A 12215-nucleotide genomic window follows, 5' to 3' on the forward strand; every position below is an offset into this window, starting at 1 on the left:
TTTTTTTTTTTTTTGTTAACTACCAAAAAAGTCACTTGCCATATCAAGGGTTTAACAAAGTTTTAAAGAAATTTTGACTCTCTTTAGTGAAACGTTTTGGCATCTAAACAGCACCCCCACTTTTCCAAGTGTAAAGCATAAACAAACTTTGACCTACCTGCAGAACGGCCACATGTACAATATCCAAAAAAACCTCACATTCCTGACCGCAAGCAAATCAAGGTAATGGAATACTCCATGAAAAGGTTTCAATGCCAATGTTTGACTGCATGAAAAGGTTTAAATGCCAATGTTTGTCATCCAATGAAGGGGTGTTTAATCACGCTTTAATTTCTTTAAGCCTATAGCAACACCACTTCTTGGTAAAAATGACTGGAGGTACAGTGACACGCAGAGGCGTTGCATCCCAGTCGGCAAACCAGGCAATTGCCTGGGGCCCCCAGCCAGCAGGGGCGCTCAGAGGGCCAACAGATTTAGCACACGCAGCTTTACTGCACTGTCGCAGATACAGGTGCGACAGTGCCACTGAAAGTCTTGTCTGAGTTGGGCTCCTGCACTTGCTCTACCCCCCCCCCCCCCCCCCCCCCCCCCATCCCTTACGTGACTCGGGCAGTTTACATGGCGACTCTGCGACACAAAGACGCAATGACTGAGTAGCGGACTCACCTCATGTGCATATGGTGTCGGCGTAGATGAAAAATTCTGAATCCTGCCTCCAAAGCTGAAAGAATCCGATTGCAGAGGGTTGAGGGGGGCTTCCTCGGCATGCATATCAAAGGCTCCTGTAGCGCAAGACCGCGGCATTAATGTCAGCACTCGTACACGTCACATTGGGCGTGCGCAGCGGTGCTAATAAACATTAAAAACAGCAAATATGGCGGAAAGACTGCTTTAATTTACTGTTTTAATATTTTTTAATTAAATGTGTTGAATGTTAATTTTTGTGCCTTTTGGGGAAAAAAAAGACATTGCTGCGAGTGGGCAGGCATATTTTTTTCCGGGCTAAGGGAGCTTGGTGGGGTCAAAGTGCATCATTCTCTGTCGCCCTGTAAATCTGCACTCCCCCTAGGGCCTGGCATGAATACTACATCGTTTTCATGCGGAATTGTGACGTTGTTCAAATGGAGACGCAAATTTGAAATTTTTCGTATTCTCGGAGAGTCACCATGTAAACGGCCCCTCAGAGTGAGAGTGAGCAGCGATTTGGCTTTTTTTAATTGGTGTATATCCAAAATGAAAATAGTTATCCTTCTGGAAGCGAAAAAAGAAAAAGCAGAAGAGGAGAAAAGGAAGCAAGACAGCGGTGAGTGTACTATGTTACTGTAGTTTTATGTCCTAATGTAGACGCCGGGCACTTTTGAGTGTCCTAAAAAGCGCTCTATGAGACTGAGGCGATATTATACTTTTATTGAATATGCTATTGCTCCATGTCCAACTGTCCCCCTTACTTGCACTCGCTCAAAGGGCCCCATGTTGAGTCATGACTAGAAAATACGTGCGTTGCAGCAGCCTGGTTTGGAAGTGCTTTACACGAAGGCCATATTGGAAGGGGCAACGTTCTAGTTTAAGGTAATGCAGTTGGAACATTTGTTTACTCACTGATTTTCATTACGTTTACATTTTGGGTCATTGATAAACCATGCTGTCAACATCACAATATCATTTGACCCGACCAAAAATACTTCCCTATAGTTTATCGTTTTTGCAATATTGTATTGCGTCCATTGACCCTCCTAGTTTAGGATGCGTGCCTAGGGTCAGTTGGTTTGCTCACTTCCGCTCGACCTTTTCCGCTGGCTCGCGATGAGTGATGTTGCCTTCAAGTGCCGTCGGAATCTACTCATACAACCTAAAATTAAAACTTCATGCCAGAACATTACCCTTTTTCTAACGTTTTGAGATGTACTGTACTTAAAGTAGAATAACTTGCACTAGAAAAGAGTGTGTAAGTACGTACTTTAAACAACCCTGCCAATAACGTTATCTCACTGAATTACCTCAAATTCCAACTACAACCCCTTGCAAAAAAGTATAGAAACACCAGTCTCGGACGAGCACTCAGACATTTTATTATGTAGAACAAACTCCGATAAAAAGCTTAGAAAAAATTAATTAGTTCCAAAATGCAACTTTTTGTCATTCAGAAACACTAAAAGAAATGAATAAACAACATTGTAATGGTCAGTAAATGTTAATTTTATAGCGCAAGTGCAGGGAAATAAATAATCACTCCATTCTGAAGAAAAAAATATGGAATCACTCCATTTTGAGTAGAAAATACAGACACACACAGTCACTTTCCTTTCCTTAATTGGGCCCCTGCCGTAGATGAGATCTGCTCGTTTGTCAGCAGTTAAAAACAGTGCAGTTATCACACCTTGGAGGGCTGCTGGACCAAGTGGATTCACAAGAATCATGGCTCCAACAAGAGAGATGTCTCTTGAGACCAAGGAGAGGATTATCAAACTTCTTGAAGAAGGTAACGCTACACATATGGTTGCCAAAGATGTGGGCTGTTCACAGTCAACTGTATACAAAATCTGGACCAAGTACAAACAGCATGGCAAGGTTGTTCAAGTTAAGCGTACTGGTAGACCGAGGAAGACATCCAAACGTCAAGACAAACAACTAAAGGCCATATGTCTTGAAAACAGAACATGTACAGCAAGACAAATGAAGAAGAAATGGGAGGAAGCTATATATATATATATATATATATATATATATATATATATACAGTGCCTTGCAAAAGTGTTCGGCCCCCTTGAATCTTGCAACCTTTCGCCACATTTCAGGCTTCAAACATAAAGATATGAAATTTAATTTTTTTGTCAAGAATCAACAACAAGTGGGACACAATCGTGAAGTGGAACAACATTTATTGGATAATTTAAACTTTTTTAACAAATAAAAAATTGAAAAGTGGGGCGTGCAATATTATTCGGCCCCTTTACTTTCAGTGCAGCAAACTCACTCCAGAAGTTCAGTGAGGATCTCTGAATGATCCAATGTTGTCCTAAATGACCGATGATGATGATAAATAGAATCCACCTGTGTGTAATCAAGTCTCCGTATAAATGCACCTGCTCTGTGATAGTCTCAGGGTTCTGTTTAAAGTGCAGAGAGCATTATGAAAACCAAGGAACACACCAGGCAGGTCCGAGATACTGTTGTGGAGAAGTTTAAAGCCGGATTTGGATACAAAAAGATTTCCCAAACTTTAAACATCTCAAGGAGCACTGTGCAAGCCATCATATTGAACTGGAAGGAGCATCAGACCACTGCAAATCTACCAAGACCCGGCCGTCCTTCCAAACTTTCTTCTCTATACAAGGAGAAAACTGATCAGAGATGCAGCCAAGAGGCCCATGATCACTCTGGATGAACTGCAGAGATCTACAGCTGAGGTGGGAGAGTCTGTCCATAGGACAACAATCGGTCGTACACTGCACAAATCTGGCCTTTATGGAAGAGTGGCAAGAAGAAAGCCATTTCTCAAAGATATCCATAAAAAGTCTCGTTTAAAGTTTGCCACAAGCCACCTGGGAGACACACCAAACATGTGGAAGAAGGTGCTCTGGTCAGATGAAACCAAAATTGAACTTTTTGGCCACAATGCAAAATGATATGTTTGGCGTAAAAGCAACACAGCTCATCACCCTGAACACACCATCCCCACTGTCAAACATGGTGGTGGCAGCATCATGGTTTGGGCCTGCTTTTCTTCAGCAGGGACAGGGAAGATGGTTAAAATTGACGGGAAGATGGATGCAGACAAATACAGGAACATTCTGGAAGAAAACCTGTTGGTATCTGCACAAGACCTGAGACTGGGACGGAGATTTATCTTCCAACAGGACAATGATCCAAAACATACAGCCAAATCTACAATGGAATGGTTCAAAAATAAACATATCCAGGTGTTAGAATGGCCAAGTCAAAGTCCAGACCTGAATCCAATCGAGAATCTGTGGAAAGAGCCGAAGACTGCTGTTCACAAACACTCTCCATCCAACCTCACTGAGCTCGAGCTGTTTTGCAAGGAAGAATGGGCAAGAATGTCAGTCTCTCGATGTGCAAAACTGATAGAAACATACCCCAAGCGACTTGCAGCTGTAATTGGAGCAAAAGGTGGCGCTACAAAGTATTAACGCAAGGGGGCCGAATAATATTGCACGCCCCACTTTTCAGTTTTTTATTTGTTAAAAAAGTTTAAATTATCCAATAAATTTTGTTCCACTTCACGATTGTGTCCCACTTGTTGTTGATTCTTGACAAAAAATTTAAATTTTATATCTTTATGTCTGAAGCCTGAAATGTGGCGAAAGGTTGCAGGGTTCAAAGGGGCCGAATACTTTTGCAAGGCACCTTATATATATATATATATATATATATATATATATATATAATATATATATATATATATATATATATATATATATATATATATATATATATATATGAAAGTCAATTTTATGAAATGACACTTTTTGGCCACCGGGGGGGGGCTTGCCCCCCCCCCCCCCCTTAAAATCCGCTTATGCCAAAAGTACCTCATTGTCTAGCACTGGCTGCCACTGACGGCCATAGACGTTCAATCCGTTTGAAGTGGGAGGGATGGCAGTGAATGTTCGTTCGCTGCCATCCTCCCAGTTCAAATGGATTGGACGTCTACTTGTGATAAACTCATTCCAATTCACAACAGAAGCTTGTTTTTTCTTTTTATTAGTTGTTTGTAGAATATTCTAGAATGATTTCCTGACCAATATATTAATAATTGTTGTATCGCCATATCGTCAGATCATCGTTATCGTGAGCTTTGTATCTCAAATCGTATCGTGTCGTGAGGTACCAAGTGGTTCCCATTCCTGGAAATAGTACCTAAATGAATTGAAAAGGGTTGAACAGTGTGTATTGGGAATAAGCACGACGTTGGCCTTTTAATTTTGAATTTTTTTTTTTTTTTTTTTTTATAAACGGGAATTATCATGCTAATGTCATGGATGACACAAATATGTGCGAGACAGTGAAAAAAAGGACCGCGAAGTAGCGGGGATTGCAGTCGTCCCAGCGAGTTCCGGTGTTGACGAAAGCTCGATTGTCTGAGCCCGACAGAGGTCCTCGAACGCCTCCTAATCCGAGGCCAGCCGCCGAGCAGTAGGAGCCATTTTGGTCCCACCTAAAATCACACGGAGCTGTGCCTCCACTTCGGGCCGCCCGAGATGGACCAAATTGAGCCGACGCCGAGGATTTACACCAGCCAACCCGTTTGAACCCCCCCTTACCCCCTCCCGACGACAGAGCCCCCCCACCGCGTGACATTGTAGGCCATGGCCCGTCGCTGCTAGGCGGACTTGAGAGCGAAAAAAAGCCCGGGGCGTTTTTTTTGGGAAGTGGTGGCGGAACAGCGCCTGTGTGAGGGTTGGCGGAGTTTGCTTGGCCTCGGGCCAACTACCGCTGGTATTTTTTGTCGTTGTTGAGGACGCAAAGTGTTGTTTTTTTGGAGGTCGGGCTTCCCACTCGGTCGGAACTCCATGCGACTGTGCCCCCCTTCCGCCGCCGCGGGATTGAACGAGGTGTCACCGGATTGTGGGCCGCATCCCCTCGCTTGAAACATGTCAACCAAAACCCCTTTGCCCACCGTCAACGAGAAGGCGACAGAAAGCGTGAGTAGCCGTTCGTCACCAGTTCCTTTCACACATTTTGCTGCATTTCTATCACGGAATCCTCGCGTATTGTTCTCTCACATACACTTCGTAAACAATCCGCTTCCTCTTCGGCCTCCCCAAATACCCCGCTAACGACAATGTTTTTACTCTTTTTATGTAGGTTTATTTTGTCAAAATTGTATTCGTCGTGGACCCGAGTATGTTTTGACCAGATAGTTGATTTAGGACGTATTGGTGACACTTAGGAAGGCCCCAGACGAACAAAACTACAGTACAGTACTTTGCCTGTTGGTTTGGCATGAGATTGAGGGGATTGTGTTCTGGCTTCCGATTGGCTCGTCTAGTTCTCAATCAACTGATTCGACCAGTCAGATTTGGAATACTAACTGACTCCCTCCCACTCGTGACCAACGGAGCTCCCTGACTGATTTACTGCTCAAAACAAGCGGTGTAATACCAGCATTTCCGGTTTAGCTTGTCAGAATAAATTTACGACGATATATTTAGCACATAGGGCATCAATAGTGATGTCAGTTTTGGCTGATCTGTGTTTTAAGTGCAGACTATATTGTTTGTAGTAAACTAGCACCCTCTGGTGGACTTTAAAAACTATGTTTACTTTATAAAAGTAAACGTTTAACAACGGAAATTACATTCATTGTACCGTATTTTTCGGACTATACGTCGCACCTGAGTAGAAGTCGCACCAGCCAAAAAATGGAAATGGAAAAAAACCATATATATAAGTCGCAACGGAGTATAAATCGCATTTTTGGGGGGGGGAAATTTATTTGATAAAATCCAGCACCAAGAACAGACATGTAATCTTGAAAGGCAATTTAAAATACAATAGAAAACAACAGGCTGAATAGGTGTACGGTATTCTAACATTACATGACGCCAGAAGTTTGATCGGGCCTAAAAAAAATCTATCTCGACCTGACCGGCCTGCGGATATTAAAGCCCGACGCGGCCCGAGCCCGATCAATTAACTTGATTTGCTTGCCTGAGCCCGAAAAAAAAAAAGAACTTTTATGTTTTATTTGTATGCACGAGCCCGAAAAAAACGAAATTTTATGTTTTATTTGTGACTGTGACGGTGCATATATGCATAATGATAACAAATTAAAGCCTGTCTTTTGTAACGACTTCTCCCAGTTAAACAAGACTGTAAGATGGATATTCAATAAACATTTATGTCTTTTAAATTTGCGTGTCTATTCTAACAGGCGAATAGTGGATTTAACATTCACAGTATTTTAATCTCATCGAGTTGGCAGAAGAAAAACGCAAGTTTTCTCAATGTTTATATAGTCTACATATTTTTATGATCATTATAAATGCATTTAGACAACGAAATAACGCTGGAAAAGTTTGTTAAATATATTTCTCGTATGAGACCAAAGCACCACATTTGTTTACATTCAGCATAGCCGACACAGATTTCCGCCTAGCAATCCATTTGAATCCTTTTCTATATCCCACTCCTACCGCAGTTGTTTGCTTTTCAATTCCCCTGTCTTTAGTTTGTTTTTCACTCCTATAGCTTCTCCATATCGAAAAGGAAATAACAGGATGCTTGCAGAGGGCACCAGGGCGCGGGAGGGGAAGATTGAAAAGAGAGCGGGGCCACTGCGTTCACGTGCGCAGGCATGCACACTATTGCACAGTGCCTTCTCTGTTTTATCCAAATTATTTATTGTATTTAACATCCATACATCGTTTTAGTATAAACTAGGGCTGTCAAACGATTAAAATTTTTAATTGAGTTAATTACAGCTTAAAAATTAATTAATCGTAATTAATCGCAATTAATCGCAATTCAAACCATCTATAAAATATGCCATATTTTTCTATAAATTATATATATATTCTGTAAAATAAATTGTTGGAATGGAAAGATAAGACACAAGATGTATATATACATTCAACATACGGTACATAAGGACTGTAGTGGGCATTTCACTCTACTGTCATTTAAATCTGTCAATGCTGTCCTCACTCCGAAGCGTCTACTTTTTCCAAAGCTAGACAGCTAGTGAACGACGCCTTAATAATCAGACTTCTTCCTTTTTCTTCTGATTTATAAATATAATGGCCTCAAACCATTGTCCTCTTTAGACCGTCGTAAAACTACAAAAAAAAAAAAAAGTACGCAAGCATTGCATTAGCAACAACGTTAGCTTAGCACGCTATACAGGTTCACTAAACATAAAAAAAAAAGCGTCTCATACAAAAAATATAACATTTTGCTTACTAACATAATATGTACATTGTTTACAACAACCATACTTACGGACAAATCTTGTCCAAGGATCATATAAGCACAACATTACAACGTAGGCGTCAGCCCGAGACGTCGTGCAGCCATACTGAACTGGCAAGAAAACAATAAACCATGTCTCAAAGCGACCACAAGAGTTCGCTGTTAGATAGCACAAAAAGCCTTGCTGTAAAACTTACCAAAAGGCAGAATACTGTCTGATCGGGACATGTGCGTTAATTGCGTCAGATATTTTAACGTGATTTATTTAAAAAATTAATTACCGCGCGTTAATGCGATAGTTTTGACAGCCCTAGTATAAATATGTGAAAATATATTTATTTAAAAAAAAAAAAAAAGCGAGAGAAGTCGGCCCGAGCCAACCGTAAATAATCACACATAAGTCACTCCAGAGTATAAGACACACCCTCTGCCAAACTATGAAAAAAAAAAAACTGCGACTTATAGTCCGAAAAATACGATATGTATACTTAATCTAGGGCTATGCGTTTAATTAGAACAGTTAAATGTAGAACAAAGTTAACATAAATAAATCGCCAAATCTTTATTTATAATATTTTTCTCTTCCCCATTTGTGCTGTCATCCCCCCAATTCAAATAACTATTGTTATTTGAATAACTATAGTTATTTGAATTGGGATGACAGCACAAATGGTCATCCTGCGTATACGCAAAGAAAGAAACTCATGAAATAATATATTGAATAACAGGTTGCTGGATTTCATTTTTGGAACAAAAAACTACAACAACATGTTGAACTGGATTTTAAAAATTTTCCCAATCATTCACAACGGAAAAACTCTTAATTCATAGTATCGACTTGGCACACGGGCCTGTTTACAACTGTCACTTTGTTTTAGAAATTTTTAATGCTAGTAATTGGTGCAGAACCATGTTTACACGCTAAAATTACCTTGAGAATTTTTACTTTGGAGTTATCATCAAGTGATAAATATTTGCCAACAAATGCACTAGTAACACATACACATAACTAATATAATACTACTTACAGCATTAAATATTCCTAATGTGTGTTATTTATTAAATTCAGCAAGATTTTTATTTTCTATCTTCTAAGGTGTTAAAGCAGAAATGAGTAAATCCACTTTCAGTGCTTTTTCCTCAGCTACGTATATTTTACCCTTTATAGGGTATGTGACTATTTTTTGGTCATTTCAGAAAATCTTTTTTTTTTTAAAAACTCAATTTCATGATTATTACGTTATCATATAAGTTTTATTTATTTATTTTTTAATGGAATGTATTTAAATATTCCTGTATTTTTAAATTGTGTTAATTAGTACACATTTGAAATTAATACAATGTTAATTAAAATAAAAAAAAAAAGATGATAAAATGCCATTTATCAAAATCAGGTGACTTGACTCGGGTGCAAAATATGTGACCGGGACAACTCTAGTACAATGAAATCGAGACATTATGATGGTCGCATTTGTGTCTGGTACGGCCAATTCAATGAGACTAGTATTAGTGGCAGGACGATATGGGTAACTCAGTATTCGATACTGTGACTGTATGCGGCCAACGATAATGATAATATCACAATACACAATACCTACGTTATTCGATATATTGTAAGAAATTTCTTCAACGACATACCACGTTATATGTGACTGAAAAAGGAAAAAATACCCATAAAATGGAAAATGTCCATAATCATGCATTTATTCAATTCAAATTTGTACTGTCTGCAAAGAAACGTTCATTTGCATAGTAAGGCTACTACACTAGTTTTGTAATAGTAAACACAAGTATAAGTGTGTGAACTTTAATAACATGACCTTGTGCAGCTGGACACATTAAAGTGCACAAATTTTAATTGCCAGTACCACACATGTTTTATGTAAATCAGGACAGTGCTTTCTGAAACTGAAATGTCAGTAGGAACTTGCTGGACTTTGTTTTGATAAGGTAAAAATGACTTATCATTATGAGGATCACGGACCACTAATTTTGTGATATGCTGGGCGGATGGTAAATGTACCAGTCAATAGCCTTCATGAATAAACTGGTGACAGAATAGTACATCAGATATGCTTATTGACTTCTAGATTTTATCCAAATATTATACATTTACCATGTAACACCAAGAAATCAAAGCACATCATTAAACCAAATGTCTTTCAAGGTCATGGTTTTAAATTGAAATCGAACTAAAATTATCACATAACAACGAACTAATTGGCATACCTAGAAAGTCATCAAACAACTTGAACAGTAACTGAAGAAATAATTATCACAGAACAAGAACTTTGAATTGTACATTTTACAATATTATTTACATAACTTGCTTTGCAGCCAATTGGATCAAAGCTTCATGTTGGTTAATTTACTGTATGTCGCCATCAAGTGGTCTTGAAGCCAAAGAGGTCAATAATGTTGAGAATTCAATGGCGATTTGTTTAAGATGGGTCGGCAACCCAAAATGTTGAGCCATATTGGTCAAAGAAACTAAAAACAAATTTTACAAGTACAAGGCAGATCAAAGGTGGTAAAGGTGGTTTTCTTTTGACCAAACACAACTACAATTTACATGCTGATTAAACAAAAATAAATTAACAAAGCATTTTTTGACTTAAAATAAAAAATTAAAAAAAAAAAAAAAAAACCATGCAAGTACAGTGTTTACACATGTACACTAAATAATTGACAAGATCTGTCATTAAGGTGCCAATAATAACTTGACAGTACATTTTGTAACTGTAAAATACTGCTGGACAAAAAAACTAGCTAGCAGCATGCAGGCTCTCTCAGCCAATCAGTGCATCGTTGTCATAGAGATGACAACAGAAGTGGGAACATGGAAGATGTTTGACTAAAAATTAAACAGAATTTAGCGATAAAATAGTAGCACATAGCAATAGATCAGGGATTCATAGAAATGATATATGTTGAAAAAAAGTTTTTGCTTTTTTTTTTTTTTTTTTTTTTGCATTGGACCGCGGTCCGCTAATTTAGGACCCCAGCTATAGAGAATGACACACCATGTGACTACTTTGTTGTATGATGCCGCCTCAAGTTTAACTTATTTACAATATCAATGAATTTCAAGTGTCATGTTTGTCCTCCTACAGAAACCGTATTATAAACGAAAAATATGTTTCCTTCCCCAATCTTTTTCCATTTTTAAATATTTTTGACAAAGTTCCTGGGAGCCACTAGGGCAGTGTTTTTCAACCTTTTTTGACTCACGGCAAGTTTTTACATCGGAAAAAATCTTGCGGCACACCACAAACCAAAAATGTTCCAAAATTATTTTCTGTAAAGTATATTTAATTATAAAATAATTTCTCAGTATGTATACTTACTCAGTGTGAAACTTGAGCCTGTTTAGATGAACACAAAGTCAATATCCTTATTTGACTTTTTGGATTTAGCAACAAGGTAACTGACTTTGAGGGCTTTCTCATTTGCCTTCGTAGTTTTTATCAAAAAAGTTGCCTGTTTTTCTGTGTGTTCACGAAGGCAAACAAAATAGTCCATTGACTTGTTTTGAAACGACGGGTGTTTCGTATGGAGATGAAGTTTAAACTTGCTTGGCACCATGGCACTGTTGTTGGATAGCTACTCGTGTCGGGTTTAAGAACTGCTCGGATTTTTAGCCATTAGCCACTTTGCGGTTCTCAACAATGTGTTGGAATAAAACACAAGGGGAGGATTGACGGTCGTCACATATGGATATAATAGAAAGGACACTTTGGAGTATATTGACTCATGACGAGTCTAACCAAATGATGTGCAGTAGACGTGCTGGGGTTCACATTGTCGCGGACAGCAAAGTCGTTGATGGCTAGAAATCAGAGCAGTTTTTGAATGTGACACGAGCAATACTTCGCTCATCTGCACACGACCGAGAACTTTCTACCTACTCCTCCCTTGCTTCCTACTGCAACTCCGCCGGACGACGTGAAAAAAAATATTGTAATAGCCCCGAATGGGGAAATAGAAGGGAGAGCAGTCGGTGATAACTTTCCCACTTTATTGTGGCAATAATGGAAAATAATAAACAAAATAACAGCGGTATCCGCAACATGTGACTGCTAATTTCGCTGTCACACCGTTCTCCCTCTCTCCTTGCTTGCTTCCCGCTACGTCACCACTCTGCAGTCTGATGGCCCCTTCAAGGGCCCGCACACAGTTACGGACATTACAATATTTATATTATATTCTCTACTGTATATATATGTATATGTAAATGCAATATTAGATAATTTCTCGCGGCACACCTGACGATCTCTCAC

General features: G+C 39.1%; 1 protein-coding gene across 13 annotated transcripts in view; it reads left to right on the plus strand.

Moving 5' to 3' along the window:
• The first annotated feature begins 5081 nt into the window (after positions 1–5081).
• The window catches only part of mark3a (MAP/microtubule affinity-regulating kinase 3a), a 57294-nt gene continuing 50160 nt past the window's right edge, over positions 5082–12215 (plus strand). For 4 of the 13 annotated variants that reach the window (XM_057859213.1, XM_057859216.1, XM_057859215.1 and 1 more), the window contains exon 1: positions 5084–5666. In XM_057859213.1, the coding sequence (XP_057715196.1) occupies positions 5616–5666 (51 nt within the window). In that variant the 5' untranslated portion in view covers positions 5084–5615. Of the gene's footprint in view, positions 5667–12215 lie in introns of all 13 variants that reach the window. The other 9 variants (XM_057859206.1, XM_057859210.1, XM_057859209.1 and 6 more) reach the window with 4 other exon arrangements.

The sequence above is a fragment of the Corythoichthys intestinalis genome, chromosome 15 (assembly GCF_030265065.1).
Source record: "Corythoichthys intestinalis isolate RoL2023-P3 chromosome 15, ASM3026506v1, whole genome shotgun sequence".
Classification (NCBI taxonomy): Eukaryota; Metazoa; Chordata; class Actinopteri; order Syngnathiformes; family Syngnathidae; genus Corythoichthys; species Corythoichthys intestinalis.